The sequence below is a fragment of the Muntiacus reevesi genome, chromosome 2 (assembly GCF_963930625.1).
Source record: "Muntiacus reevesi chromosome 2, mMunRee1.1, whole genome shotgun sequence".
Classification (NCBI taxonomy): domain Eukaryota; kingdom Metazoa; phylum Chordata; class Mammalia; order Artiodactyla; family Cervidae; genus Muntiacus; species Muntiacus reevesi.
The window spans coordinates 178,543,514-178,568,889 of NC_089250.1; the positions used below are offsets into that span (position 1 = coordinate 178,543,514).

Consider the following 25,376-nt stretch of genomic DNA (forward strand, 5'->3'; position numbering starts at 1 on the left):
CAGTCTAGGGGTCAGGACTCGGCACTTCTCACTGCCAGGGGCCATGGTTTCAATCCATGGTCAGAGAAGTAAGGTCCCACAAGTCACATGGCATGGCCAAAAATAAAAAAGACAGTCTATGGGAGGAACAAAGGAGAATATACAGGACCAAAGGGCAGCCTTGGAGAAGCAGGAAGCAGGCATCACTGAGGACACCCATCCCACTGAGGGTAAACTGCTGCTGCTGAAGCAAACACTTGCCAATTCTTTGTTTCTTCTAGGCTCAACCCCTGGGTCTCAGATTCAAAGTCCTCAGAGAGTGAAATTCTGTTTGGCCAAAGATGGGCCCAACTAGATGTCCTGAGCTGATTTAAAAAAAGAGAGAGAGAGGGAGTTGAGAGGAATCTCCCAGGCCCCCTCCACTTCTGTGTGGGAGAGAACCCTTTGAGGATCCCATCCCACCAACACAGCCCTCAGAAGCTGGCAGAGTCACCCCAGAAGATGAGGATACCGACGGGAAAGCCCAGAGTCCACTGAATCATGGATTTGTTCTCATCATTGAATGAGACCACGAGCTGCCTTCCAGTCATATTTCGGAGGGACACCCACACAACTTCCCTGCCCACCTATCAAGGACCAGTGAGAACATGCTTTGGGCATGACATTTGGGGCGATACTTTAGAGCAAAATATAACTTGATTTCATCTACGCTCACATCAGACAAATCGAGTCCAATCCTGCTTTAAACCACCCGCATCCATTCCCATACCACCTAGCGCTGTGTCTCTAGGTTCTTCCCATCCTCGTCACCCTCCTTGTGACCACTGCCCACACAGCCTTCCCTGCAGAGCGTTCTGTATGAACAAGCCTTACCTGACAAGGAAAAGGGTCAGGGATCCACAGTCAAATAAATATAAGAAATACTGGTCAAACCATACCTACGACTCACCCAAGTTTGTCTGGGGAGCTCTAGGCCACCCTACTCTGAAGATCTTCTTTGAAGATCCTGAAAGGGAACTGCTAAACCACACGCACTTAGGAGATGGATTCCACGTGGCTTTTGGGCACAAGTGGCTTAATTGCATCTTTGATGGGTGGAGGTGAAAATGTGGAAAATTTTATTAACATTCAGTTTTAAAAGCTTTACACCTGTGGTATACCAAGGGGAAGGGGTTTTCTTAAAGAAGTGAGTCCTAGGGTCTGGGTCCCGGTTTAGGAGTTGTGCAGCAGTGGTATGTGTTTGTTAAGTCCTTTAAGAATTTGTGATCTTGGTCCCGGGCTGGTAAGGCTGTGACAGTTTCTTCTTCCTTCGGGGGAGAAGAGACACCGTTATACCTTCAGGCTCTCAGCACATTATCCCTGCGCGATGGACTCCTTCACATCTTCTGTGGATTCGAATTTGCTCTGAGTCAGCCTTGAGGCTCTCCCAGAGGAGAGATCAGAGGAGAGAAGCCTTGAACTATTTCTCCAGATGGACTTTAAATGCAGCTTGTGTGTGTACATCCCATAAAATGTACCATCTTACACCACGAAGCAGACAATTCAGTGGCTTTAGAAGTTCACATTCACAGTAGACAAATCACATTGCTTTGCAACCACCGTCATCTGTCTCCAGAGTGTTATCGTTTCCAATTAAAACTCTGTACCCATTAAACAAGGCAGCATTCCCTTCCCCGTCCCAGCCTCTGGCAACCACTATTTGACTTTCTCTCTGTGAATTTGACAACCGCGTGTCCCTCACGTAAGGGGAATCATATAGTATTTGCCCTTTTGTGTCGGGCTTGTTTAAAAAAGCAGTTTGCTTTATAGAACATCAACCTTATAGTGAGTAAGGATACAATAGGTATAGATAGCTATTACTTCTAGATCAGAAGTCTTTAACCGGGAGCCCTTGTAGGGCTCCTCAAGAACTCTCCCCTTTAAAGGATGAGTTTCCTAATTATAAGGTTTTCTTAGGAGCCTTTAACCCAGAAGATGCTAATCACTGCCCCAGGTCATTTCTCCTCTGGGAGCATCCTCTTGGTCCCAAACTAAAATCAGCTGCCTCTCATTAGGAAGAACCACTAACCTGGTCATATTGATTGTATAGCTCTGGATTTTGCTAATGACTCAAGTTTGACACTTAACAGAGTGTAACCCCTAGTCCCATGTTTACCTGGCCACTTAACTTTGATCTCACCTTCCTCAAATGAAAAATATCTAATGCAAAACTACAGAACATCAATGAATCTATGACAAAGGAGGAGATACTATACAACGGGGACAAGACAGCCTCTTCAATAAATGGTGTTGGGAAAACAACACATCAAAGAATCAAACTGGACAACTTTTTCACACCATGTACAAAAATAAACCCAAAATGGATTAAAGACTTAAAAGACCTGAAACCATAAAATTTCTAGAAGAAAACATAGCATGCTGCTTGACATCAATCTCAGTAATATTTTTTTTTTCAGTAATATGTTTCTTTGATAGGTCTCCTCAGGCAAGGGAAACAAAAGCAAAAATAATAAACAAATGGGACTATAGCAAAAGAAAAAGCTTTCACATAGCAAAGGGAACAACCAACCAACAAAATGAAAAGGGCTGCCTACTGGATGGGAAAAGATATTTGCAAATGATATGCCTGATATGGGGTTAATATTCAACATACACAAAGAACTCAAACAACTCAACATTAAAAAAAAAAACTTGAATATGAGTGGTTGGAAGACTTGAAAAGACTTGTCTTCCCAAACAAGACATACAGATGGACATAGGCACATGAAAAGACGCTCAATATCTAAGCATCAAGGCAATGCAAGTCAAAACCACAGTGAGTTGGGAAAAAAAAAAAAAAAAACCACAGTGAGATATCACCTTATATCTGTCACAATGACTTATCAAAAAAACAAAAAGTGTTGGCGAGGATCCGGAGATAAGGGAACGCTTGTGCAGTATTTGTGGGAATGTAAACTGGTGCAGCCACTGTAGAGAACAGAATGGAAGTTCCTCAAAAAAAAAAAAAAAATCCAAAGTAGAACTACCATGTGATACAGCAATTCCACTGCTGGATATATAGTCAAAGAAAATGAAGGACTGATGCTGAAGCTGAAGCTCCAATACTCTGGCCACTTGATGCGTAGAGCCAACTCATCGGAAAAGACTTTGATGCTGGAAGGATTTGGGGTAGGAGGAGATGGGGGTGACAGAGGATGAGATGGTTGCATAACATCACCAACTCAATGGCCATGAATTTGAGCAAACTCTGAGAGATAGTGGAGGACAGAGGAGACTGGCGTGCTGCAGCCCATGGGGTCACAAAGAGTCAGACACGACTTAGTGACCGAACAACAACAATTTGAAAAGATCCATGCGCCCTGTGTTCACTGCAGCATTATTTACAATAGCCAGAATATGGAAGCAGCCTAAATGCCCATTGATAGATGAATGGATAGGGAAGATGCAGAACATTACTCAGCCATAAAAAGAACATAATCTTGTCATCTGTGGCAACATGGGTGGACCTGGAGGGTACTGTGCTAACTGAAGTCAGACAAACGCAAATACTGTATGACCTCACTTATATATGGGATCTACAAAACACACACACCACACAACAGACAGTCAGAGGTAGAGAGAACGAACATGTGATTGCCTAAGGGGGATGAAAGAAATAGACGAGGGAGATTAAGAGGTACAAACTACTAGTTACAATATAAACGAGCCATGGGTATGAAGTATGCAGTGTGGGGAACATAGTCAATGACTATGTAATCTCTCTGTAAGGCAACAGATGCGAATTAGACTTTTTCTGATTTCTACACATTTAAAAATGTATAGGAATATCAAATCACTATATCGTCTATCAGGTACTAACACACTGTTGTAGGTTAATTATCCTTCAAAAACAAACAAACTCAGAAAAAGAGATCAGATTCATGGTAACCAGGGGTGGGAGTGAGGGGGGAGGGGAATTGGATGAAGGTAGTGTTAAGGCATAAACTTCGCGTTATAAGATAAATAAGTATAATACATATCAGTCAGTTCAGTTCAGTTGCTCAGTCGTGTCCGACTCTTTGTGACCCCATGAATCGCAGCACGCCAGGCCTCCCTGTCCATCACCAACTCCCGGAGTTTACTCAAACTCATGCCCATTGAGTCGGTGATGCCATCCAGCCATCTCATCCTCTGTCGTCCCCTTCTCCTCCTGCCCCCAATCCCTCCCAGCATCAGGGTCTTTTCCAATGAGTCAACTCTTCGCATGAGGTGGCCAAAGTATTGGAGTTTCAGCTTCAGCATCAGTCCTTCCAATGAACACCCAGGACTGATCTCCTTTAGGATGGACTGGTTATATAGATAAGTATAATTAACATGAGTAATGTAATTAGCACTGCTGTATGTTATATATAAAAGTTGTTAAGAGAGTAAATCCTAAGACTTCTCACCACAAGGAAAAAAATTTTTTTCTTTTATTTTATATCTCTGAGATTATGGATGTTCACTAAACTAATTGTGTTAATCATTTCAGGATGTATGTACATCAAATCATTATGCCAACCACCTTAAGCTTTCACAGTTCTCTGCATCAATTACATCTCAAAACTGGGAGAAAATAACAATGGGATACTACTTCATACACATTAAAATGGCTATGGTCAAAAAAAAAAAAAAACAAAGAAAATAGTTTAACGAAAAAAAACACACAAAAAAGTATAACCAAAAAGAAGAAATTTAAAAACCACAGAAAACAAGTATTGATGAGCATGTTAAAAAAAAAAATGGGAAACTGTGTGTGTTGATGTAAAATAGTACATTCACTACAGATAACAATATGGTGGTTCCTCAAAACTAAAAAAAAAAAATCAGAATTACCATATGATCCAACAAAGGAGGAATTCCAACATATCTGTACTCCCATATTCATAGAGACATTATTCACAATAGCCAAAAGGATAACCCAAGTGTCCATTCATAGATGACTACATAAAATGCAGCACATCCATACGATGGCATATTATTTAGGCTTAAAGGAGGAAACTCTGATACATTCTACAACATGGATGAACTTTGAGGACATTATGCTAAGTGAAATAAGTCAGTCACAAAAGGACAAGCACTGTAGATTCCTCTTACGAAGTGTTTAGTACCTAAACTCAGAGATGGAATGTAAGATGGTGGTTACCAGAGCCTGGTGGGGGCAGGGGGGTGATAATTGTTTAATGGGGACAGAGGTTCAGTTTGGAAAAGCTCTGGGGATGCTCGGTGATGGTGGCCGTACAACAATGCGAAATGTACTTACTGCCAGTGAACCATACACTTAAAAACGATTTAAACAGTCAATCTTATGTTACATATGTTTTACTACAATAAAAAGTCTTTAAAAGTATCTAATGCTATCTGATCATGATTCCCTGCTCCTACAGGAAACTTAGGAGCCTTTATTATAGAGTTCATTCCCAAACATCCTATTCTGGAAAGAGACAATTTGTTGTTGCTGTTGTTCAACCGCTAAGTCGCGTCTGACTCTCTTGCAACCCCATGGACTGTAGCCCACCAAGCTCCTCGGTCCATGGGATTTCCCAGGCAAGAATATTGGAGAGGACTGCCATTTCCTCCTCCAGGGGATCTTCCTGACCCAGGGATCAAACCCACACCTCCTACATTGGCAGGTGGCTTCTTTACCACTGAGCCACCAGGGAAGCCCAGAAAGAGACAAAATACAGTTAAAGAGCAAAATGGTTGTTCAAAAGCTGGCCTCCCTTCGTTGTTTGAATTTCTCAGTACAAAGTCACTTTAGCATCATACTCCTTTCCTCTCCCTCCCCCAGAAGAGGCAAGTAGGGAAAAATAACAAAAAACAAGAGTGAGATTCTATACCAGAGGCAGTAGGACAAGTGTCTATGAGATTAAAGGGGTCTAGAAGCTTCCTAGGACCAAGAAGCTGCCACTCAAAGGTGGCCCCGATAATACAGATGGGGAGAAGCTCAGGGCCTAATCATGAGAGAAGCCTGCCTGTCCATCACCAGCTTCCTAGGAACAACCCAGGTCCTGGCCAGGTGATCACCTGCACAGGAGGTCTGGGCACTTACCTCGGAGAAGTGTCTCTCAATAATGTTCAGCGCAGTCAGGGCGACCTGATGGTTCTCGTGAAGTTGCAGAGCCTCAATTCTATCAAGCCCACCGAGTCCTTCTATCAGCAGACACATGTTTTCCTTCTGAGAAATCTTCTCCGCTGCCTGCAGGCCATATAAGAGCGAGACTCTGAACCGAAGCCCTTAGGACATGGGGCTTTACCTCAGTAGAATCAGACCAAAGCCACCCATTCCAGGCTGGGCAGCTGCAGTGTTATGTTCCCAGATTGAATTAAAATTGCATTGTCTTCCTCTCATTTTGGGGTAACTGTCATCTATCTATTGAAGTTTGTCTTCATTGCACAAAATACAGTATTTCTTTTTTCTGAATATGCCACCATCCATACACACATGGTTATACACTATTTGGTAGGTATCCCCTTTCTAATTGGGCTTCTCTGATGGCACAGATGTAAAGAATCTGCCTGCAATGTGGCAGACCTGGGTTTGATCCCATTGGGAAGATCCCCTGGAGGAGGGCATGGCAACTCACTCCAGTTTGTTGCCTGGAGAATGCCCCGTGGACAGAGGAGCCTGGCAGGTTACAGTCCATGGGGTCGCAAAGAGTCGGACACAACTGAGCGACTAAGCACACCCCTTCTAATTAATGGAGATTATTTTCAAAACAGAGGAAAGAACATTCAAGTGATGCTACATAAACGCAGATGTTCTGGCCCTGTGCTTCCTGGAAAGCCTTGAGAGGTCAGGCAGGAGACCCTGGGTAACAGAAGCCAGACTCTGGCAGCTAGTGAGGTCCCTGGAAACAAATGATGGGACTGGATTGAATCCAGTGCTGATCCTGGATTTCTCATCCATGGGCGTTCACTCACTCAACATTTGTATATACACTATGGGCAAGGGCCACAAAACTATCATTAAAAGTGGGATGTAGAGAAAACCTTTTTACAGCTCACACTATCAGGCAAGACCAGAATTGTTACAGTACAGAAAGTTAATATTCTGGGATAAACCATAACAGGAAAGAATACAAAAAAAGGGTGTATATACGGGTATATACTGAATCATTTTGCTATACAGCAGAAATGAACACAATGTCAATCAGCTATACTTCAATAAAAAATAGATTAAAAACAGACAGGACAGTAGAGGAAGTGATCAGAGGTTTAAGTTATAGAGGATGTGCAGAAAAGGGTCGGGAAGTACCCGGTTCGTAATGAACAGCATGGTGCCAGGGTCCATCACAGAGTAACGTCATCCCCTGGGCAAGGACGGACAAGGACAAAGTTATGAGGGAATGAGCGTTGCGTGTTTAGAGGAAAGGAGGAGGAGAAGCAGTGTATGCTCTGTTGTGTCTGATTATTTGCAACCCCCAGGGACTGTATAGCCTGCTAGGCTCCTCTGTCCATAGAATTTTCCAGGCAAGAATACTTGAGGGGGTTGCCGTTTCCTTCTGCAAGGGATCCTCTCAACCCAGGGATTGAACCCAAGTCTCTTAGAGGAAAGGAGTAGTTCACCTAAGTAGAATCTTTGTTTGTTTGTTTGGTTGGTTTTTTTTACCTAGGTAGAATCTTTGAGAGAAGCGGAGAGAGAGAAAGAAACAACTTTATCATCCTCTAGGACTCTGCTGGCTATTATGTGAGCAGTAATAAACACACACACAAACAAAACTTCCTGTGGATCACATTAAATATTGGGTTAGGCCTTAATTTATCTGATGAGAGCCTGCACTTTTGTCTAAGTCTTGATACCTTCTAGTCCTCTCTGTACGTCCAGAGTGAGCTCTAGGCTTTGAGTAAAAGAAACAGAGGCAGGAGCCAATGTGCTAGGTTAGTTTCCAAGAAAACTGGGAAGTGGGCGATGACCCAGCGCAGAAGGAGCCCTGGAGAAGAATTCTGGACTTGGACAGAACTGCGGATGGCCCCCAAGTTACTTCAAAAAACCTCAACCGCACTCTGCTGCCCACCTGAAGCTTCTTCTATCTTTTTATTTTTTTTAATTAAAAAAAATTTTTTTTTCATTTATTTTTATTAGTTGGAGGCTAATTACTTCACAACATTGCAGTGGGTTTTGTCATACATTGACATGAATCAGTCATGGAGTTACATGTATTCCCCATCCCGATCCCCCCTCCCACCTCCCTCTCCACCCGACTCCTCTGGGTCTTCCCAGTGCACCAGGCCCGAGCACTTGTCTCATGCATCCCACCTGGGCTGGTGATCTGTTTCACTATAGATAATATACATGCTGTTCTCTCGAAACATCCCACCCTCGCCTTCTCCCAGCTTCTTCTATCTCATCTTGATCTTTCTTACTGTCCCACGGACCACCACTGGATACAGAGGCTTCACTGGTCCTCCAGATGGGACGTGCCCAGACTCCTCCCAAGAAAAAGATTCCAAGCGTTTAATTTAAATGAATGAGATGAACAGATTTCTGCAGCTCCAAGCTCGCTTTCACACATTATGTCCCAACTTTTCCTTGTTCTTATTGTTTCTCAGTCATTGAGTCCTATCCAACTCTTTGTGACCCTATGCGCTGCAGCACACCAGGCTCCCCTGTCCCTCACTAGCTCTCAGAGTTTGGTCAGATTCATGTCCACTGAGTCGGTGGTGCTAGCTAACCATTTAATCCTCAGCCGTCCCCTTCTTTTGCCTTCAATCTTTCCCAGCATCAGGCTCTTTATCCAGTGAGTCGGCTTTGCTCCTGTGCCTACTGGCTGCCAAGACTCTACCCTGTATCTGTGATTTGCTCAAAGTCTTAGTGTCTAATTGGGCTGTTTCCAATCCGTTTCTGACTGGGGTCAGTTCTTTCTGGGACAGTTACATGAAAAGAGTGCTTTAAGTGAGCTTTTTACAGGAGTCCTCTGTTGTTACTTTGAAACTTTTCAATGGCTTAGTCACATAAAAAAAGACCTTCACCAAATGAATAAAGCCAGACTCTAAGATGGCCTGAGATGATCCCTGCCTCCGGGATATTCATTCCCTTGAGTAGCCCCTCCCATGCCGAAACGGGGTCATCTGTGCAACCAATAGGATGTCGTTGAAATGACCTCCTTCCTAAGTCATACGAGACATTGGAGCTTCACCTAGCTAGAAGATGGAAGATAGCTTGCTTCAGGGGAAGCCAGCAGCCATGATGGAAGGGCACTCAAGCAGTCCCGGGCAGCCCATGCGGTAACAAGGACTTTCTAGGCAGGTGAGCGAGTCTTTGTGGAAGCTGATCCTTCAGCCTCCGTCAAGCCTTCAGATGAGACTGCACCCCAGTTTCCATCTTGAACTTCTAAGACCCTGAGCCAGAACCATCTGCCTCAGATCTAAGCTGCGTCAGATCCCTAAACCCAGAAACTGTGTGACACAATATTTGTTTTAAGCCAGTAGAGGGGTAATTTGTTGTTCAGTATACAATTGACATAGATAGTATGTAAATATTGGCTTAACTCACTTTTATTTCAGAAATAAGACTTCTCTAGAACTATCTCAAGCCACACATTTTCCCAGCCACACAGCTAAATGGAAAGGAACTGGGAAGTGGGAACTCTAGTATGGCCCCTCAAGGTCTATCCTTGCTAACGTCCTGCTGCTTCCTCCAAGTATATTCTGTTTCATCTTCCAGAAGAGCCAGCCATCTGACTCACTGACTGCTTCTTCCTTGCTTCAAACCTTTGGTTAGTTTCTCTATCTCACTCAGACTAAGTCCACGTTCTCACAGACCATCCGTGCTCCTGCCCCTGGATATCACAAGCCTGTCTCTCAGGAGCGTCCACCTTTTGCTCTTCTCTGGCCACACCCCCATCCTTGCTTTTTAAGGCCTCCTTGACTTTGAGACCCGTTTCCCAGGTGCCCACGAGACTCACTCACTTCTTTCAGGTCTTTACTTAAACGTTCTTCCTCAGTGAAGTTTCTCCAAACTATTGCATCGAAGAGATCACCATGCCCTCCCCACTCTGGGCCATCAGTAACTACCCCTCCATCAGATATATTCTACCAGCAACTCTCTACTCGATACATCTGCTCCTCTCCCCACTAATACATGAACTCTACAGGACAAGGGCTTTGCTTTGCCGTTTCCTGAGCATCTAAAACAATGCGGGCCACCCAGACACTTCTGTGAGAAAATGAAGATGCTGGACCTTCATTGAAAGGCCTCTTGGCTTGCTATCCATCAGATGTGTGGACAGAGGGTGGGGGGAGTGTGGAAGTGGAGAGGAAGAGAGAGTCCTAGTTAGGCTTTTAGGACCAAATGAAATGTCTTCATGTAGAGACTATTATTTAGAAACCAACCTGCTCAGAACAGCTCACCTGGAGGATGAAAAAGAGGACGTCGAGGATGATGATCACGATTTTGTTGTCTGGGATGGTGAGGAGATTTATTAGTGGCTCCAAGACTCCAGCCTGGATGAGCTGGATCAACTGGTCCACGGAGCCCCCGGTTGTGAAGTTAGCCACCGTCCAGACAGCCTCTTTCTGGACTTTAAACTCTCCCTGCACAAAGGGAACATTTCCATTCTTTACAGATTCTGAAGAATTTAAATACAGGGATGCAGATGTAGTTCAATTCCTAGGGAACTGGGCTACCTGTTCCCGGGACTCCATGTGCAATTTACACAGAGTCCCTTGGTAACCTGCCTTTAGTTTTTGAACAGAAGACAGCATCTTTGAGAAGCCAAGAAGGGGGTAAGGCAGACTTGTGTAGGGTCTTCGAGGAAGGTTCTACATTCAGACAGACTCATTTCCTTGAGTCAGGTTATAGGAAAAAGAGAACCAATATCAACCAATACAGGTAAACAGTACAGATTAGGAATGACAGGTGGGGTTTTAATATTATAGTGACCCACGTCTACATTTCTAGTCTTTCTGCCCCAGTAAAACTTTGGACAAGAAGCTCCAGAGCTGAGCACCCCACTTGGTGGGGACACAGGAAAGCCACTGAAATCTCACTCAACGCCGCCCTTACATTTATGAAAAGCACTTGGGGGCTTCCCTGGGGGCTCAGTGGCAAAGAATCTGGCTGCGAAGGCAGGGGACACAGGTTTGATCCCTGGTCTGGGAGGATTCGACGAGTCGAGGAGCACTAAACCTGAGCCTGTGAGCTGCAACTACTGAACTCCATGCATGCTGGAGCCTGTGCTCTGCAGCAACAACAAAATGAGAACAACACAAGGAGAAGCCCTCGTGCTGCAGCTAAAGAGTGGCCCCCGCTCGCCGCAACCAGGGTCAAGCCCATGCAGCGACACAGACTCAGCAGAGAAAAAATAAAAAGAAGCACTTGGCTCAGAGAGATGGAACTCATTTATCAGGGATCCTTTTATCCATTTGCAGGAGGAGTTATTCCCACTTTAAGGCTGGGGAAAACTGTGACCTCAGTTTACAACAAAGCAAAAAGAAAAATATGATACATTTTAGAAATGAAGGACATGTTAGTTGTTGCCAGAACTTAGAGATGAAAGTAGGGTGTGAGGAAATAAGTGGGTTTTAAAAGATCAACAGAAGGCATCTTTGTTGTGTTGTAATTTCTTAGTGTGTTGATGAAGGCAGTAGATAAAGAACATACAGGGGTGATAAAATTCCTCTGAATCTAACACACACTCATACAAATGAGAATAAGTAAGACGGGAAATCTAAATAATGTCAGTGGTTTGTATGAAGGTGAATATCCTAGTTGTGATACTACACTATAGTTTTACAAAATGTTACCATGTTGGAAACTCCTGCAAACATATGAGGGATATCTCTTTATAATTTGTTACTACTGCATGTGAATCTATGTTTATCTCAATGAAAATTTCAATAAAAATAATTTAATAAACCTGTCAAAAAATAAAATAAATAAAGCAAAGAAAAAAGAAAAAAAAAACCACTAAAATAACATATGGCTGCAAGCAACTTAGAGTTCAAAAGGCACACTGTGGAAAAAAGATCACTCCTTGATTTCCAACTAGATACTTCCGATTTGAATACAGACAGACTCTGGGTAGGACGCAGGATAGGAGGCATCTGACAGACTGGAAGATGCCATGATTTGGGGAGCACTCCTGGCTTAGTTTTCTGTACCTAATGCACACCTGGGGACCCCCCAGTCAGCCTGAGATGAACCTCCTTCCCCAACCAGAGGTCACCACTCCTGAGCTGTTTCCCAAGTTGATGGTTTAAACATAGCTCATCCACTAAAAGTTGACAGAAACAAATGCTGATAGTAGCAGTTGTCTTGGGGAAAGGAAGTGGGAATCAGGAGGAAGAGGCAAGCTTTAGTGTATTTCTCCTGGTATATCTGGATTTACGCTTTCATCGATGGGATTTTTATACTGAAAAGGCATCCTTTCTTCAGTGTATAACATCACTATAACCTGATATATTTTTCCTCCTAAAACAAAACAAAACCAAATCTCCTCTCATTTTTGCCAAGGAAAGTAGGTGGCACTTTTTTTTTTTTAACACTAGAGATTAGCCAGTATTTACCAGCTCAATATTTTTCTGGATATTTGAGCTGTGGGATCACCTTTTCATTGACTTGTTAAGTCTTCTAAATTTTTAACGGGCTATCCAAAGTGGCATGCCCGCCTTTTTTTTTTTTTCAGGGAGAGTTAGGAAACTAATGTTTTGTAGATTTGTCATGATCTCAATTAATTTTGCTTCTCAGTCTGCATCTGAATACCTACAGGAGGTGAATGCACAGCCCAACGCAAAGTAGCCTTCTGTCAGGGATGCCGCGTGGGCCGCTTACGTTTTTTAGCACGGCCACCAAGGGAGGCAGGGCGCCACAGGCGATGAGCTGCTGGATGTGTTGGCGGGGCCCAGCGGCCACATTGCTCAGGGCCCAGGCTGCCTCCTTCTGGATGGAGGAGCGGGGATGCGTCAGGAGCTGGGGCAGCACACTCAAGATGCCTGCGTCCAGGGCCAGCTGGGTCTGGTGGTCCGTTCCCGTGACGATGTTGCCCACGGTGCGGAGAGAGGGGGTCTGGGGGACCAAGATGAGAAGTGTAACCAATATTGCAAATTTGTCATCGTGGAAGATAACCACCGCACCAAACTCCATGCCTTCCCAAACATTTGTCGTACTGTTCGGATGGTTTTCCGGAAGCCTGTGAACAATGATTATATCCATGATCCTTTTCCACTCAGGGCATCCATGGCTGTTTACATAGTTTAAAGGTACTTGTCAGCCTCCCAGTAGTTTCAGCTCAAGTGGGTCAGAGGTCAAGTGATGCATTTACCAAACAGGGCTCTCCTTTTCATGTCCTTATGTCGGGAAAGTTGCTAAATTGATGGTCATCTTTATAATGTAATCATCTCTACTGAATTTGTATTTAGCATAAATATCAAACTTCCTTTGCATATTTAATTAGAGCTAATGAAGTCCCAGTGGCATTTTGGGGATGTATTCATAAAGGTTCCCTCAGTATCTTTGAAGGTCCCTAGGATGGGTTTATGTTTGAACTCAAGACAACTGTTCTAGGAGAGTCATGGGGGCGTGTGTGCATGCTCAGTAGCTCAGTGGTGTCCGACTCTTTGTGGCCCCCATGGAGAGTAGCCCACCAGGCTCCTCGGTCCATGGGATTCTCCAGGTAAGAATACTGGAGTGGGTTGCCATTTCCTCCTCCAGGGGATCTTCCCGACCCCGGCATCAAACCCAAGTCTCCTGTGGCTCCTGCATTGGTAGGTGGATTCTTTACCACTGAGCAACCTAGGAAGCCCAGGAAGGTCGACTGTGGGTTTATTTTGGTTTCTCTGTACCATAGTGACAGCCCCAGCACAGCCCATCAACAGTTCTAGAATCTTCCTAACCTATCACACTAGGTATCTGCTACTCCAGTGAGCGGTGTAAGTATTGCCACAGGTCAAACACAGCCTTGCCAGTCTGCTGCATTTGGGCCCCAAGCCCTCATGATAAACAACTTCTAGAAGATGTCTTCACACCTTCATGCCCCCAACACTATCCCCAAACTAGCCTTGACTTCTGAGCAATGATATGCTCATCTCTGAATGGATGATCACTAAGATTACATAATATACAATTATAGGCATAGAAATCAAAAGGGGTACCCATGCTTCAAACTACATGTCCAGTGAAGTATATTATGCAAGTGACATATGTCACAGAGTCACGTATTTGATGTTGGCTTTACTTACTTTCCATCTATACCTAACGTACTCTAAGGGAACCATCTGGGGAGAGGATAAGGGGGAACTTTTCTACTAGAGTAAAAAAATCAAATGTTATAAGCTTTACATTAAAATGTGCACACACATACCCCAACTTGTCAACATCTACATGCAAAGAACAGTAGAAGGAAAGGCCATATAAGACTAGTTCACTAGGAGCTTTCCTAGTGGTCCTGGGGGTGTGGATTCGATCCCTGGTGGCCAAAGATCCAAAACATAAAAGAGATTATTGTAACCAACTCAATAAAGACTTTAACAATGGTTCACATCAAAGAAAACTTCTCAAAACAGAACACTTCACTAGGTGGAGGCAATTTTAATTGGTGCTTCTCTATCTTTAAATAGGCAATTTTAACTGGTGCTTCTCTATCTTTTCTAGTTATCAGATTAAGAGAAAGTAAGTCATTGAATACCCCTATGATTTTGGATCAAAGTCGATTAAGATCTTTGGTTACAGAGCAGCAGAGACCAAGGAAACACAGATGACCAGCTTTGTTCCAGGTAAAGGATGAATACCAACAGGGGGAGACTGGGGGGTGAGGAAGAAGAGAACCTGCTCAAGTGATGATGACCCACGAACTCTAACCTTAAGGCCCCTACGGAGACCGACGGGACCCAGGACGCTTACCAAGACGTTGAGTTCAGAGCTGCTCATCAGTTCAACCAGCCTGGGCAGGACCCCGGTGTCCACCACCTGGCCGATGCGCGCATCGCAGCCGTCGGTGAGGTAGGACAGGGCCCAGCAGGTGTCTGAGAGGACCTCTTTGTCTGGGTGCCCCAGGAGGTAGAAGAGGGCGGGCAGCATCTGCTTCACCGCGTGGTCGGAGGGGTACGGGTTCTTGTTCCGGCACAGGTTGGACAGGGTCCAGGCGATGTTCCGCAGGAATGGGACCTGTAACGAGGAGACTGCCTCTAGCACTGGGAACGAAGGAGGAAACGTGCCCACGGCAATGTGTCCCAGCCATCCTCGATCAATAGCATTGATCCGTAGGAACCAAAGCATTTGAGCTTCAAACAGGAATTTGTTCTAGGCAATAAGCCCTGGAGCGGCGCAGAGAAGGAGCTTTATTTTTATGTTGTTGTGGTTTGCTTTTTTAAACTAGAGAGTAGCCCCCACTTGCTGCAAGTAGAGAAAGCCCTCGCAAAGCAACGAACACCCAACACCACCAAGAATTAAAAATTCATTCATTCATAAAAAAGCAAGCAGCTGGCCAGTTTAGACTTGGCTGAACTCTGCTCTGGTTGACCTCGCCCAGCTGGATGATACATGTGTACGCATCATCTAGACAGACAAGCACAGCTACCTTTCCGGTGTTGCTGCTCGGTGCCTCTCACTGGCTTCAACTTAATATGTACAACTAGGGCCCCAGGTCCTTCTCCCCTTTACCCTCCCCACATCTCTAAGAGGAGGGTCCTCTAAACAACCTAAGCTGAAACCTGGGGCCAATCCTCCTTCTTTCTGCCTCCCCCTTCTGTGCCCATCACAGCAGCAAGCCAGGTCCACGTGCCTCCCCATCTCCCTCAGTTCTAATCCTATGATAGCAGCCAGAGGGTCTTTCTGAAAGATCAGGTCGCTTCACTTCCTGCCGTGACATCCTCCCAAGGCTTCCTTTTTCCCCGACTGATGTCTAAGTCCCTTGCCCCACCTGCCATTCATCTTACACTGCTCCCTGCTTGCAAGCTCCCTTCATCATGCCAGGCTTTTTCCAGTTCAACCATATCAAGTTCTCTCTCACCTTGAGGGCAGGGCATGCAGTCCTTTATTCTTTTAAATAGACTTATTTCTCTATTTGGCCATACCAGGTCATAGAGATCTTTATTGCAGCACGTGGGTTTCAGTTCCCCAAACAGGGACCAAATCCAGGTACCTTGCATTGGAAACGATGAGTCTTAACCACTGGACCACCACGGAAGTCCCTCCCTTGACATTCAGAAGCAGCCTTCTCATTTTTGTTTAAGGCAAATCTAGAATCTGAATTTCATTCCTAACCCAGGGAGTCCTCTACTATTGCCACAACAATCCACTTGGACTCTAAGCTTCGAACCTAGACCCTATTTTATTACCCAGGAACAGTACCGGTGAGCCACTAATTCTTTCTGTGCCCCTTGAATAGGCAGCTTAGTCATCTACTTTTACAGGATTTTAAGGTTAGAAAAACTTCCAGTGGATCTCTTCCAACCTCCACCCCTACTCCAAAGATCAGCATTACCATCCTCTGATGGTAATGTGAACAGCCTCTCCCCAAAGTGATACCCAGTCCGAGGCCTTGTTCATCATCGCTGTTGCAAGAGGCCGGGCACATTCCCCATTTCCCAACTATGGGGACTTGTGTACCGAGCTAATGAACTTCATCAAAAAGACACTCAACTGGTATGCTTGACGAAACCAAGGTCAGCAGATGTGGAATGGCATCACTTGAGATAACGTTGTCTCTGAATTCTGGTCCATCACCTACAAATAGATAAGAATACAACACTCTAAGAGGGAACAGAGAGAGTCCTGGGATGGGTGACAAATTCTTCAAAAGGCTCTGCAAAGGGTGAGAAGCCAAAAGTCATTCCTGGGTTGGGCAAGCAGATAGTATAACCATGAACTAGACCCCTGGGTCTCCAACATGTTGGTTGAGTAGATGGTCTGATGTGGAAAACAGCTACCACACAGCAGGGACTGCTAGAAGCATGGTCTCTGGGCCCATCAAGGAGCCAGGCAACCAGACCCGAGGAAGTGCGCTCTAAATGCTGGCAGCATTTCACAGCATGGTTCCCGGGAGACAAAGGCCACTAGAGACCAAACTGTCTTCCCAGAAGGCTTTGGCAACTCCCGAATGCAACTCAAAACAAAGTCTGGGAGACAGATAGATGCTAGCCAACAGCTATCTGCTACTCGGGCTAGAAGATCAACTTTAGACCCTAGACACCTCAGCCCTTCAACCATCAGGCAAGCTGTAAGCTACACCACACTACATCACCCGATTCTGCCTGTTCCTCACTGCACCGAGCCAAACGAGAGATGAAGTCTCTGTAACAGATGCTTTACGTCTGTGAGCGTTTTAAAAGCAGACTTATTTTATATTCTGTTTGCTAATCCCATCACGCGGAGTCCTTGGAGATCTAATCACTGTCTGTTTCTGCTGATGCGGTCACGGAGGACTGTTGACTCTCTGAACTTGAAATTGCTAATATTTGGTTGATCTTAATTTGTCAAAACCCTGAGGGGCCCAGTTGAGTTTCCCCCCCAAGAGACATCACATTTATATTCAGCCTGGGATCCTGGATTTTCCACCCCCGCAGCCCGCATCCCCAGCTTGCGCTTTCTCGGGCCACACAGGGAGTATAGATAGCATCCAGTCCTAAATCTGTGAGGCCGATCTTAGGGTCGCGTTTTCATGGGGAGAGTTTTCCCCTACACTGAGCAAACGTTTGTGTGTATGTGTGTGTTCCCTGGGCAGCTTTCACTGAAGGTAGAATTCTTTTACGGTCCTGGGTGATGTAAGGGTCTGTCAGAATATCCCCACCCTGGATGAGCAGTGTCAACAGAGATTTGTCTTTTGTTCCTGAAGCCGCTAAGCCCTGAGGCTGTCAGACCCCAGTCTTGGCAGAGGTCCCGAGGCAGCCTGGAGCTTCAGAATACACGTCACCTCGTTTCAGCTTCAGTTTTTGGCCTCTGAACTTGACTCTGAGTTTCGGTAAAGCCTGTTCTACTCTTGCCAGCATTGCTAGGTATCTGTATACTTAAGAGTGTCTGATCTACAGCATTCCCCAAAGAACTCCCCTGGCATGCCACACGCCCGGCCCACTATTTTCTCAGCTCCCCGGTGGGGAGAGCCTCACCTGCTATGTTCCCGAGGGCCCACACGGCCTGTTCACACACCGTCATGTGAGGGGAAGACAGGAGCTCAACCAGGGGCTGGATGGCACCCCCGTCCACGACGGCGCGAGTCAGCTCCGTGGCCCCCGAAGCAATGTTGGTCAGAGCCCAGGCTGCCTCGAACTGCAAGCGGGGGTGAAGGGATGACTTCAGGAGCTCCACCAGCCTGGGGATGAGTCCTGCGTCCACAATCAGCTTCAGTGGAGGGTTCTTCTCCCGGGACAGCATTTTCCTTTGCAGTGTGAGAGAAAAGGAAGACAAGAACATATCCTGTGAGTCAGGAAGGGAGAAGCCCCTTTATGGATGTTCTTGGCATTCCTAACTATCCAATGAGACAAACAGCTGGGCCAGAGCTCTTTCGGATCCTCACACTCAGCCTGTGGCACTTTGCGGGGATGAAGCAGCATTTTTACTTATTATCTATGAGCCTCCATTTCTGCAGAGACCAATTTAAATGAAGCCATTCATCTCTGACAACACTTGCATATCTTAAGCTGTTCTCAAGGACAGTGTAGAGGAGCAATTGCATCTCACTTTTGGATGGACTCGCTTTTTCCTACATCCTGTAGGTGTTCCGCCACTGTCAAGAGACCAAAGAGGCCAGTGGAATCTGGCTAGGAACCCGTTGATGATACAAGTCTGTTTGGTGATACCTGGCTGCTTGGGTGGCCTGGAAACATAGTTCTGGATCCGAGGCATTGACACCACTGATTATTTCTTGCAGGGTGAGGCTGTCCTGTATAAGGAGACCACAGATTCAAGTCAGAGTCTCTGCCAAAAGGAACCATGAAGGTCATCTAGTCTCGGCATCTATCTGATTAGAAGAAGCTGGCTTGAACAGTACATCCCAAGCTGCATGCTGGTCTGTATTAGGAGAGGGAAGAACTCTTGGTGCTCTCATAGGTCTCACGGATTCGTGGGACACTCCCCATGCTCTGGGGGAGAGGTAATTCCTATTATCACTTGGGTCCCCAGAGCCTTTTACTCCCATACAAGCTAGTGGGAAGCTAGTGGGACTTCCCTGGGGGGTCCAGTGGTTAAGAAGCCACTTGCCAGGACAGGAGACATGGGTTTGATCCCTGGCATGGGAAGGTCCGGGCTTCCCTGGTAGCTGACAGTAAAGAATCTGCCTGCAATGTAGGAGACCTGGGTTCGATTCCTGGGTTGGGAAGATCCCCTGGAGAAGGGAATGGCAACCCACTCCAGTATTCTTGCTAGGAGAATTCCATGGACAGAGGGGCCTGGCGGGCTACAGTCCACAGGGTCACAAAGAGCAGGGCATGACTGAGCAAACTAACACTTGTACTTTTCTCTTTTTTCCACTTTCAGGAGGATCCCACGTGCTCCGGGGCAGCTAAGCCTGTGCAGCCTAAGTCACTAAGCAGTGACTACTGAGCCTGCAAGTGCCCTGGAGCACGTGCTCCACCGGGAGAGGCCCGTGCACTGCGGGAGAGCAGCACTCGCCCCGCCACAACTAGAGAAAGCCCATGCGCCACAATGAAGGCCCGGCGCAGCCAGAAGAAAGACGTGCTAGGGATGTCAGCAAAAATGGCAGAGTCAGGACCTCAAAATTCTCTTCCAAAAAGGCAACGAGAAACCTGAAAAATAGAGTCAACTTTTTTACAACTCTGGAAACTGACCAAAAGTTTGCAGCAATTTGTTTTATTCAAGTTCAAATGGGTTTACTCAAGAAAACTGTCTAACTCCCAGGAAGAACAGCAAGGACTAAAGCATTTTGCCTTGCCTTAACCCCACCCCTCCTCCCCCAGCTCCGTGGGCGCTTTAAAAACCAATAGCCCAGCAGGCACTGGAGGAGGCAGAACAGGTTGGTTCTCCCTTAAAACCTCATTCCCAGAGAGTTATTATTTGATCCTTCTGGTGGTTTCCTGGGAGATCCCATTTGTAAGACTATATTTTATTGGACTCAGACCTCACATAAAGAAAAAAGTCTTTTTCCTGGAGGTATTTGTTAAAAACAATTCAAGGAAGTGGTACAAATTCGCAGTTGCTTGGGGGTGAGAGGGGGTTAGATAATAGTTGGGGGCAAATAATAGACTAACCACACATTTTTTTTGGCTGTGCTGCTTGACAAGTGGGATCTTAGTTTCCTGACCAGGGATCAAACTGGTACCCCCTGCAATGGAAGTGTGGAGTCCTAACCACTGGACCACCAAGAAATTCCAAGAGACATACATAAGATTCAAAGGCAAAAAAGAGTTGAAAGGAAAGGAAATGAAAACAATATACCATGCAAATAGCAACCAAATGGAGCTGGAGTGGGTACACTGATATGAGACAGAACAACCTTTAAGACAAAAGTTACTAAGGACAAAGAAGGACATCTTATAATAATAAAAGTCAATTCATCCATCAATGGATATAATAGTTATAAACACATATTCACCTAACAACAGAGCCCCAAGCTATGCGCAGCAGAAACTGACAAAATTGAAGGGAGAAATAGAGAATTCAACAATAACAGCTGGAGACTTTGAACCCCACACTCAATGGATGGAACAACCAGATTCATTGTCAACAAGGCAACAGAAGACTTAAACATCACTACAGATCAATCAGACCTGATAGACATCTACACCAATAAACAGAATATAGACTTTTTTTTCAAGGACACGTGGAATATTCTCCATGATAGACCATATACTAGGCCATAAAACATGTCTCGGTAAAGTTGAAAAGACTGAAATCATGTAAAGTATATTCTCCAGCCACAGTGCAATGAAATTAAAAACAAATAATAGAAAATGTGGGGACTTCCAGGGTCTAGGGTTTAACAATCCACCTGCCAAGGTAGGGGACATGGGTTCCAACCCTGGTCTGGGAACATCCCATGTGCCAGGGAGCGACTAAGCCTCTGCACCGGAACTACTGAAGCCTGCATGCCTAGAGCCTGTGCTCTGCAACGGGAGACGCCGCCTCAGTGAGAAGCCAGCGCGCCACCGCGAGGAGTAGCCCCTACTTGCCTCAACTAGAGAAAGTCTGAGCCCAGCAACAAAGAGCCCAGGGCGGCCAAAAATAAATGCATTAATTGATTTTTTAAAAGGCATTAACTCTAAGAGAAGAAGGAAATTTGGGACATATAGATTTGTGAAAATTAAACAACACACTCCTAAATAACTGATGGAAAACCACAGGGAAATTAGAAGACAGTTTGAGATGAATGAAACAAATATACGATAAACCCAAACTGATGAGATGCAAGTAAAGCAGAACTTAAAGGGAAATATGTAGCCATAAATGCAGGTATTATATTGAAAAAGTAGAAAACTCTCAAAACCCATGACCTATTTTCACGCTTTAAAATATGAGAAATAAAAGATTTTTAAAACCCAAAATAATCAGAAAAAATGAAAATATTTTTAAAAAGAGTGGAAACAAATGGAACAGAAAGAGAAAATAGAAAAAAATGAAACAAAAAGTTGGCTCAAAAGAGCAATATAGATGACAAATATTTAGCTAGATAGACCAAGAGAAAAATAGGTAAGACTCAAGTTACTAAAACCAGGAATAAAATTGGGGACGTAACTACTGAATTTACAGAATTAAACAAAATTAGAGATTCAGTCGGAGAAGGCAGTGGCACCCCACTCCAGTACTCTTGCCTGGAAAATCCCATGGGCGGAGGAGCCTGGTAGGCTGCAGTCCATGGGGTCTCTAAGAGTCGGACATGACTGAGCGACTTCACTTTCACTTTTCACTTTCATGCATTGGAGAAGGAAATGGCAACCCACTCCAGTATTCTTGTCTGGAGAATCCCAGGGATGGGGTCGCACAGAGTCAGACACGGCTGAAGTGACTTTGCAGCAGCAGCAGCAGAGACTCAATAAATAGAGTACACCAACAAATTACATGATCTAGATGAAAGGGACAAATTCCAAGAAATCCAAATCCCCAAAGGTGACTGAGAAAATCTGAAGAGACCTATAACAAGAAATTGAGTTACTAATTTTTTTTAATTCCACAAAGAGAAGCCCAGGCGCAGAAAGTTTCACTAGTGAACTTTCACAAAGATTTAAAGAAGAAATAACCGTATGGGCCTGAAACTCATCCCAGGATTTGCTTCGAGGGAGGCTGAGATGGATGCAGAATGGAAGAGAGATGACAGCATTCAAGTCTGAGGTAAGACTTGACAAGTTGAGTAACTAGATGCCTCCGCTGAGACAGAACCTTCGTGACCCCTCATTTTCTGTTTCTGGCTGAATGGAAGCAAGTGAATTTTCAATGAGAAGTACCACCTTCTCCATCTCCTGTTAGAACATAGATCCCAGACTCTATCCCACAGAGATAACGACACTTAGCTTTCTGACAACATCAGTTTACTTCTAATGACCATCTCTCGACGTCTTTCTTTAAAGGGCCTCAGTTAGAACTTGCAAGTTCTCAATCAAACATTTTAAGGGCAAAGAAACTTACTAAAGATGTATTTTTACACCCAACTGCTCTAAATGCCATGTTCCCGACGTACCCCTTTGGTCTGCTGATCAGCAGGGTCAGGTGAGACATTAGTGATGTTCCTCCTCTTCAAGGCCTGCTCATCCTTCTTGGCTTTCCGGAGCTCCAGGCTGACCGCAATCCTCTGCTGCCGCCTCGCCTAGTGAGGAGAAGAAGGAATGGGAGCCCTCAGAGCTGGGGGTGGGGGTCAGGCTGCCACCACAACTTGTCTTCAGAACACACTTCAAAGCATCTGATTTCACATTCACAGATGCAACAGGCTGAAGAGTTCAGATCACAGAGCCGGGCAACAGTCAGCTTGGTTCACCTCCCTGGCTTCCTCTTCCTCACCACCTCTAGAGAGTCAGTCTTCCAAAGTGAAGGAAGATTATGCCTGCCTGTTGGCAGGTGTAGAGACATCTGACCCAGGCATCCCATCACCCCAAATCTGAGTGCATCTTCACTGGTGCTAATTAGCCCCAGAAAAAGCAGGTTTGGGCCTGCCAGCTGTGGGGACCCAGGAGGGGCAGGGGACTGGAGGGAGCACCGAGGCCCCAGATGGCCTCGACCACTTCTGCTGTTGGGTAACAGCCTGTGTTTCATTCAAGCCTTGGGCTAATCCCAAGAGTTTTACTTGGACACCAGAGGAAGATGGAAATTCTAAAAAACCAACCAAAAAATAAATTCTTTTCTTCTTTTATCAGGCAAAACTCGGACTTCACAGTATTGAGAATCCTGGGGAAATGATCTAATCTTTATGGATAGATAAGTTTGGGGTTGAAGGCTTTAAAATATTGATTATAAGGAAGTTAGTGTGTATTAAATACTTGCAGTTCTTTAAAGAAGCTATTTAATCCTTTCTTGAAAATAGGGCCAGGGGGAATTCCCTGGTGATCCAGGGGTTAGGACTCGGCAATTTTACTTCTGGGCCCCTGGTTCAGTCCCCGGTCTGGGAGCTAAGATCCCACAAGCCACATGGTGCGGCCAAAAAAAGAAAAGAAAACAAGGTCACTGTGGTGTTATCTGGAGAGGCGGGGACACACTGGGGGCCTAAGGAGCCGGTTGCTGTGCTGGTCCCATCACTAAGTGGCCTTTCCCCAAAGAGGGCTCTGTATCTTTGGCTTCTACCTTCTCATCTCCTGACCCTTCCCCCTGCTGTCCACATACAGGGTTCCATTCCTGCGTTCTAACTGGTTCCCTTTAATCTGCGGTGGTCTTGGAAGACAGACAAGCCACATTTGTTGGAAGGGTATAAGCGAAAGGAAACTGGCTCTGATAGTGTCCTAACTGGGCAACTGTGACCTAGCGCTTTCCTTATCCTCAGCTGCCTTTCAGATTCCCAAGTCATAGCCAACTTGATACATAGATATAGGACATAGAGATAGACAGGAAACCTGGAGACCAGAGAAGCTGAATGAGGGTTAGATTCACACACAGCACAGACTCCCTGACCCAGGCCTCATGCTCAGCCCAGTAGAGAAAGCAGTGTGGACCTTTCACACCTGAGTTCTATCTCTTTACAAAGCATGCTTGCCGGTACTTGTATTCCCAACATCTCAGCTCCATGGTGAGCCCCCCTTGACATGCAGGACTGCAGGTAAGCATCTATATGCCAGGCACTTGATGCTGCTACCCAGACCCCTGGAGGTAGGTTATCAGCCCTGTTTTATACATGAAGAAACTGATGGTCTGAAGTTTAATAGTTTCAAGACCACATGGAGACCCTAATTTGAGTCTACAGTTGTCCGACAAAGTCCATGAGGCTTGATCCTCCCCACCTTTAATATTTTATTATAAAAATTTCAAACATACGTAAAAGTTAAAAGGATTATTCAATGAACATCCACGCACTTACCCACAATGAACACTCTGCAATACTTGCTTGGTTACCCTATCTTCTCCCACCCTTCACTCTATTTTTAATGCATTTCAACCATATGCCTTTTCTTTTGTGTGCAGTATGTGGGATCTTAGTTCCCCAACCAGGGATCAAACTTGCAATCCCTATAGTGGAAGCATGGAGTCTTAACCACTGGACCACCGAACTCATCCCTGACAGAGTAAGGCATTCCTTCATACTCACAGATGCATCTTTGCCCCGATACTTAAATTTTCTCAGCCTCTCTTCCGGAGCATCCAAAGTTGGCATGTTGACTGGAAAAAGTAAAGCACCTGTAGGTAGTTTCAAAGAGATTTTCAGGGCCCAGTATGTGGTTACTATGTTAAAGCCATCCAGACTTTAAGCCCTTAAAGGACCCGCAGCCAACAGGGAGCAGACTCAGGAAGTCAGCATCCATAGGCATCACACGCCAGCTGAGTAGGCAGTGAGCATCATGGGAGTTCAGAGGGGACCAGCCCAGGGTTGCAGGGGTAAGGGAAATGTACTGCTTTGGGGGACACTTTGGTTTGAACTATATTTTGATGGCTAGGGTAGGCTGGAAGGAAAGCAGAGAACCCTTCCATGCGGTGGGGTCCAAGGACTTCTGTATAGAGCATATGTGCAGGATGCAGAGGGGCCCAAGCAGGCTATGACATGAAGACGGTCTTCTCCTTCCACACAGGCACGTTAGTTTAGGACTTTATTAAGCATGACCCACTCCTAATCCTTTGGAAGGCTTCCTCCACCAGGTCCAGCCCATGGTCATCTTTCACCCACCCACACCCTGGCAACTGCCTCCACACTCTTCTCCCTGCTTCTACTTCTGCTGTGTTCCAATCTGTTCTCGACACAAAGCCATGCAATCTTTTAAAAAGAAACTGACCATGTAATTTCCCCCCCGTTTCCCCCACCCTCAACTGGATGCCCATTGATCTTAGAAGAAAACTCAGATTCACCAAGATGCCCACC

General features: G+C 45.4%; 1 protein-coding gene across 1 annotated transcript; it reads right to left on the reverse strand.

Moving 5' to 3' along the window:
• Positions 1-1,172: 1,172 nt before the first annotated feature.
• On the reverse strand, positions 1,173-24,677 carry KPNA7 (karyopherin subunit alpha 7). The gene is made up of 10 exons (XM_065920205.1): positions 24,612-24,677; positions 22,563-22,688; positions 18,733-18,815; positions 18,043-18,311; positions 16,581-16,663; positions 14,840-15,103; positions 12,773-13,006; positions 10,351-10,533; positions 6,050-6,196; positions 1,173-1,286 (listed from the first exon to the last, which is right to left on the reverse strand). The coding sequence occupies exons 1-10, from the start codon at positions 24,675-24,677 to the stop codon at positions 1,173-1,175; spliced, it is 1,569 nt and encodes a 522-aa protein (XP_065776277.1).
• Between the last annotated feature and the right edge of the window lie 699 nt (positions 24,678-25,376).

Coding starts and splice junctions, on each gene's coding strand:
- KPNA7 (XM_065920205.1), bottom strand. CDS start 24,677: ATGCCAACTTTGGATGCTCCGGAAGAGAGGCTGAGAAAATTTAAGTAT. Junction 18,816..22,562: donor CTGATCAGCAGACCAAAGGG/GTACGTCGGGAA, acceptor CTCCTTATACAG/GACAGCCTCACCCTGCAAGA. Junction 10,534..12,772: donor TGGTGGCCGTGCTAAAAAAC/GTAAGCGGCCCA, acceptor CCCTTTGTGCAG/GGAGAGTTTAAAGTCCAGAA.